At 36.0% G+C, this 6,122-nt stretch overlaps 1 protein-coding gene across 2 annotated transcripts in view; it reads right to left on the reverse strand.

The window, feature by feature from the left end:
* The window catches only part of LOC137638599 (synaptotagmin-10-like), a 38,755-nt gene that overhangs the window by 29,638 nt on the left and 2,995 nt on the right, over positions 1 to 6,122 (reverse strand). For both annotated transcript variants that reach the window (XM_068370810.1, XM_068370811.1), the window contains exons 3-5: positions 4,969 to 5,109; positions 2,993 to 3,127; positions 475 to 629 (exon numbers count right to left, since the gene is read on the reverse strand). In XM_068370810.1, the coding sequence (XP_068226911.1) occupies positions 475 to 629; positions 2,993 to 3,127; positions 4,969 to 5,109 (431 nt within the window). The remainder of the gene's footprint in view (positions 1 to 474; positions 630 to 2,992; positions 3,128 to 4,968; positions 5,110 to 6,122) is intronic.

The following is a 6,122-nucleotide window of genomic DNA, read 5'->3' on the forward strand; positions in this document are numbered from 1 at the left end:
AAGTGTCGACTGTCAACAGATCAGATGGATGGATTTAATGAGGAGGGATGCTCATTGATATTCTGGAAGGAGACAATGACAGGAAAAATTAATAGATATCGTGGAAAGGAAAGAAGACGCCAGATGTATCTGATCACTACAGTTGAAGTGAAAAAACTTAGATAAATATTGTTCTTAGCTGGTTCCAAGACTGTCTAAAACTTGAGCACAAGATTTAGAATTCCACAAATGATTAGATAATCCATTGTACTTATTAAAAGTTTTCCATAACTAAGTTGGCCTGAAAATCTTGAAACACAAAAATATTGATCGCATAAGCTAAAAGGAGAAGAGAAAGACTAGAATTGTTCTTGGGAGATCAAGTTAAAGACACATTAGAAAGGAAGGACCTATCATCCAGGAAGCGTGCTATGGTCACATGTATACTTTAACCTAATTCAGATGCACTGGTACTCAAACTTTCTTTCAACTTACCTGAATACGAAAGACTCATTAAATTCCGGATTGAGATTCTTGCGATGTACCTTTGTACAGAATTTCTTTTTGCGATCAGGCAGAAGATAAACCTTGATGTAAGGGTCTGAAGAGCCAGTCACGTCCTTCACAGGCAAATCCAGAGCTTGCACAACCTGTGGAAGAGGCATGAGGTTTGCATGAATTTCGAAAATATTAAAACAATTGAGAGTGTTGCATCAGCAAGAGAAGCATGTGTCCTTTTTCCAAATGAAGGTGACATTTGTTTTCATTTAAAAGGTCGTCCAGGAGGTAAGGTTATAGGCTCCAACATTATCCTGTGACCTTTTATTGAAATAAGGATGCCGTTCAATGCTTTTGACGTACAAGGTGCTGTAGGAGTGGGGTATCTAGGCTCTAGCATTGGAATGTGCCCTTTTTTAAAATGGGGTTGGTGCCTTCAGTGCTTTTCATGAAAATAGTGACATAATTTTACAATATATAGTGAATGGTATGCAGTTGAAGCTAGTGTTTAGTAATCTGCTGTAGAGAATGACACATTATGTTTGACAAGCCTGGACGAAAAGACCAATAGAGATCATGTTAATATTTTTGATAGAATCAGGAGGATCATTGAATTTTGTGGTCATGTGGGCCAATATTGAGACCGAGGATGCCATTCGAGCCATCAGACAATCAAAATGAGACAGGAACTTCCTACTTCGAACATTTTAGATATAGTTAATGGGATCGGATTGAATTTATAAATTTCAGCAACATAGCCAGACGCCGGGGCTGGGATGCCATTCAGTTCCATAGTTATTCTATGGAAAAACTACTGTCATTACACTATGAATTTTGAGTTTGAAAGCTGGATAGAAGACAGAAAGTGGGAATGGAGGTATAGCAGAGCGATGAAAATTTGGTGCAGCTAAGGGCGAAAGGGACCCTGGAAAGATCCTTAGGTAATGTCCATGATGCACCACATGAGGAGCACTGAAAATGCTTTCTTCTTTCCGGGCATGGTCTACATTGAATTTCACTATATAGAAAACTAAAGCTTTTGGAGTTAGAGGCTTGTGGCAAGAAAAAACAAGTTAAGAAATTAAGAATGATGGTAGAATCAGAGGATAAAAGTAAAAAGTGGAAAAGAACTTCCTATCAAAAGGCCTTATAAAAAGAAGATCCAATATCCACAAGTCTAGTTACAGATGAGACGATCTTCCAACAAGAAGGGTTCCATCTTTATGATGAAAGTGTCTGTAGAAGTTTTGGCAAAAGAATACAAAGGATCAGGGAAGTAGCTTATCACTGGGAAGTTGAGGGTGGATAGTGGAAGAGAATGAAATGGGGGCGGTTGAAGCCTAGATGTATTTCACAGAGGAATATTAGAAAAAGGTAATAGAAAATGAAATTTTTTGGGCTGCTCTTTGAGCAAAAGCTCATTTGACAAAGAGGCAAGGAATAGTCCATTGCAAGAGTGTGTGTGTCACAGAATGTGTAGTTGCAGTGTCTGAAGGACGAGCTTGGTTTAAGTTGACAATGGTTACAACTACAACGGTTATCAACACGGCAAATATATATTAGACAAAGGCAAAGATCCGGTGGGGGATTAATGCGACCAGTGCAACCTCCTGAGGGGCACTGGATGCATCTACTAAAGAAGGACTTGTATCATCTCTTCGCCCTCTCCCTGCCACCATTGTATAGCCTTTTGGTTTACCTCCCTTTTCACTTTGTCTGTTTCATCTTGCTCTCTAACTTCTAAGTTTTATTTCATAAAAGTTTCAACCAGTTGTCCATCGGTGCTGATTGACAACCTTGGTCCCAGTGCATGGTGTTATGACCCAAATTCCACGAGTCAATAAACCTAAAGTATGGTTAAGTGAGCAACCACTATTTTTTTTTTATAAAATGGATCACCCTTGACCCATTAACATAGTAAATGGGACGCATGGTAAATATTTAGAATATTCAATGTGGGTCAACATTTGTAAGATTTATCAGCGGAAAACATTTAGAAAAGTTATGATTAGGGTGAAAGCCACGGTATATTCTATATTGACAAATGAGCAAGGGATGAAGAACTTTTCCAAGTTAATTGGCATATGTACAGGTTATAGCAATAAGCCACACTTAATGAGTGCGGCCAGGTCCCAGTTAGTCATTTCAACAAGGGCCATCTGATCAGTGCACCTCGTGTGTTGCACCATAGACATTACTTCAAGGTATTTGTAGGGTACCATGGGCCCTTACCTGTACTTAATGTTTAGACTAATACTATTTGCACTCCCTTCTATGGGGTTTTCCAACCTCTTAAATTTTACCTGGTGATGCAGCTGAAGGGTTTTCCCCCAGCTGCACCTGCGCACTGAATGACCTCCCAAGCCTCAGCACCAGTCTAATATGGGTCAAATTCATAAATTCGATCCAAACAACGAATGACTGGTGCTTTGACCACCCCATACCACCTACATTGGGAGCCAAACTACCCTAATAACTTACATTATATACAAGCCCACACCTGAATACGACTCACCTTTACGATCAGTCCCTCAATGGCGTGGTCGTATTTCAGAGTGAACCGTAGACGCCCAACGGCCTCTGTGTCAGATCCGGCCCCGCTGCTTTCAACGGAGGCTTGACGGATGAGCTCATTTCGGTACAGCTCAGGCTAGGGACGAACGTAGGGTTTTGGATGTTAGTCACTGAAGTCAGGTGCATTAGAGTAAATACCGTTTACCTTTTTGGCATTGTTAAGTGATAATAGTTATATATTGGGGATATACAGTATATATATATATATATATATATATATATATATATATATATATATATATATATATATATATATTATATGTATAATAAATGTGTGTGTAAACGAAGTTATATCCCTAGCATATTTATTTTTGTTTTTCCTTGACAATTAGGCAAATAACTATCTTTAGAAAAACCTACCAGTCTTGTTGCAGCAATGTGGTAATTTCTATGTTTAAGAAAAATAATGTAGACATTTAATATAATTAACCTAGTTTTTCATATTTCTTTTATATCATCGTTTGATATGTTATTGAACATAAGTATGTTTTTATATTCTTAGAGTTTTTGAAAAGTCATAACAAATTAAATGTATGTTACTGCGATTTTGAAAATCTATCTGGTAAATGTTTAGTTTTGATAACTGCTTTTTTTTTTTTATGAGGAGAAATGTAGTGATTTCATGAAATTTGCCTTTTGGATTCTCATATATCTGGTCATTGGATCGCCGGAACTGATTTTTAGCAATTTTCATCTATAGTTGAATGCTCACTTCTGTACATTTTGGAGAATATTGATAACGATTCTTTTAATAATAATAAAAAATCACTACTAGTTGGGGTTTCAACCTAACAAATACACTATTGATATATCTGCAATAATTTATAACGGGGCAATAACATTATAAAGAACCTCATAAAATAGTTACACGGACAAAAGCAATACTACAAACAACATTAAAAAAGAAATATTTTTTCCTCTATATCTTCACCTTGAATAATGATAAAACTAAATCTGTATAATTCATTATATTCATCATCATCTCCTCCTACGCCTATTGACTTCAAGGTCCTCTGTTAGATTTCGCCAGTCGTGTCTATCATAAGCTTTTAAATCAATTCTTCTCCATTTATCATTTCCTACTTCAGGCTTCATTATATTAATCATTTAATACTCTGTTAAAAAACCCGAAATTTTAATCGGAATTTTCCGTAAAAATATACTGTTCTCGACCGTATTTCAGTAAAATACAGGCAACCGTAATTTTACCTTTGTTATTATCTTTTACAGGTTGGTGACTGTAATAGCACTCCTTTATGTCAATATATCCGTTTTTGAAACGATAAAAATCCTGGAATAAATGTTGCCAGGCATTTACCGTTTTTTAATACAAATTTTTAATAGTTTATTCTATCGACGGTTGTTTACGCCCTATACAAAATAGTCTTTCTGTAAACTATCATATCACAACAACATTCAATTCCATTCGCTCGACATCATTATTTCATCAAAGACAACATTCTATTCAATATCAAAGCTTCAGAAATTTTGCATACGTTAACAAGCAGCTTGTCGGTAAAATTCTTGAGTTAAGAATGCGCTGACTCAGAATATCGTATATTTTCTGTATTTTGTGTCCATCTCATTATGAAAAATCCTTATGCTGCATTGAAGGTGGAGTTTTTAATGCTGACGGAAATAACCTGAATGAAAACTCGAACAATTTCAAACGCCTGCCCTAAAGATAGTAACTTGTCATACACATACACACACAAATCCAGTCAAGTTTACGGTGTTCGAAGGGGATACATTGAAGCATAGAAAAATTTACTAGTGAAGTTCCCAACAAATGAAACGGTAAAAAACGAATTTCTTTTCGTCACAATTATTGATGATGAAAATTATAATAATAATGATAATAATAATAATAATGATAATAATAATAATGATAATAATAATAATAATAATAATACCTACCCTCAATAGTCCAAGATCGTCTTTCTTCTCGAGATTGCAGATGGAAAACTCGATACTGTCCAGGTGGAGTCGCTGTGAGAGTTGTCTCTGAAAGGTTGCGTGTCGCTGGGGGACGGTAGGCAGTGTCGTTTGTCGTGCAACCTGAAAAAAAAATCATGTTTTTAAATGAATTTCTTCTTATTTGAATAATATTTTTGTTTGAAAAATTATATAATTAGTATATATTTTTTCTTAAATCAAATTTTTAGTATGATTTGACAATATAAGAAACCCTTTCTGGTACAGACCAGGAACATTAAGTGGTTGGCTACTCTCGAATCTGCACTCTTTGGTGTATACTTAACAGTTCTTCCTTTACTTAAACCAGATCGCTCTTTCACTCACGGTCCAAAGGAAAACGGAACCTTTTCGTTTGATCTGTTTGACGGTAAGCAGAGTAATGAGAAACTTCATCTTCCTCATTCCTGATTTCCTGAGGCTAAACTAACTAAGTTAGCTTTTCGGTTCCAGGAAAATTATACTATCTTAATGGACCTTGACGGTTATGGCGATGTAGACCAAAAAGTTAATTTTCCTTTTTTTGTATAAAGACAGGTGATTTCTCTAGCTCCCTTGTTGCCTGTTGTTTTCCACAAGTTAGCAAGAATATGTTCTCTTTGCACCTGTTGGATAATTGGTAATGTCACTTCCAATTTCCGAAACTCCCATGTTGCCTAAAGTTTTTGAATGACTTGGTAAAAATCCAATTAGATAAGCTGGAGTTAATTATCTGTTCTCTAGTCTGCAATTTGGCTTTCGCAAAAGTCTTGGAGCATGCGGTGCCCTTCTTAAAATTTTCTAATTCAGTGCAGAAATCCCTTGATTGTGGTCAGGAAGTTCATATGATTGGCCTTAATTTTAGTGCTAAGTTTGACCGTGTTAATCACAAGGCCTTTGTTTTCAGAAGGAAAAAAGTTGGAAGTAGGTGGGTCTTTTCTTACCATCGTTATTGAATTTTTAAAGTAACATATGGTAAAGAGTTATTGATGGTCACCATAGTTAGTAAAGGAATATATCATCTGGTGTTCCTCATGGTAGTGTTCTTGACCTATTACTTTTCATGATATACATACATGACATGTGGTTTGGCATAGAAAACAAGCTTTTTGCATATG

The sequence above is a fragment of the Palaemon carinicauda genome, chromosome 3 (genome assembly GCF_036898095.1).
Source record: "Palaemon carinicauda isolate YSFRI2023 chromosome 3, ASM3689809v2, whole genome shotgun sequence".
Classification (NCBI taxonomy): Eukaryota; Metazoa; Arthropoda; class Malacostraca; order Decapoda; family Palaemonidae; genus Palaemon; species Palaemon carinicauda.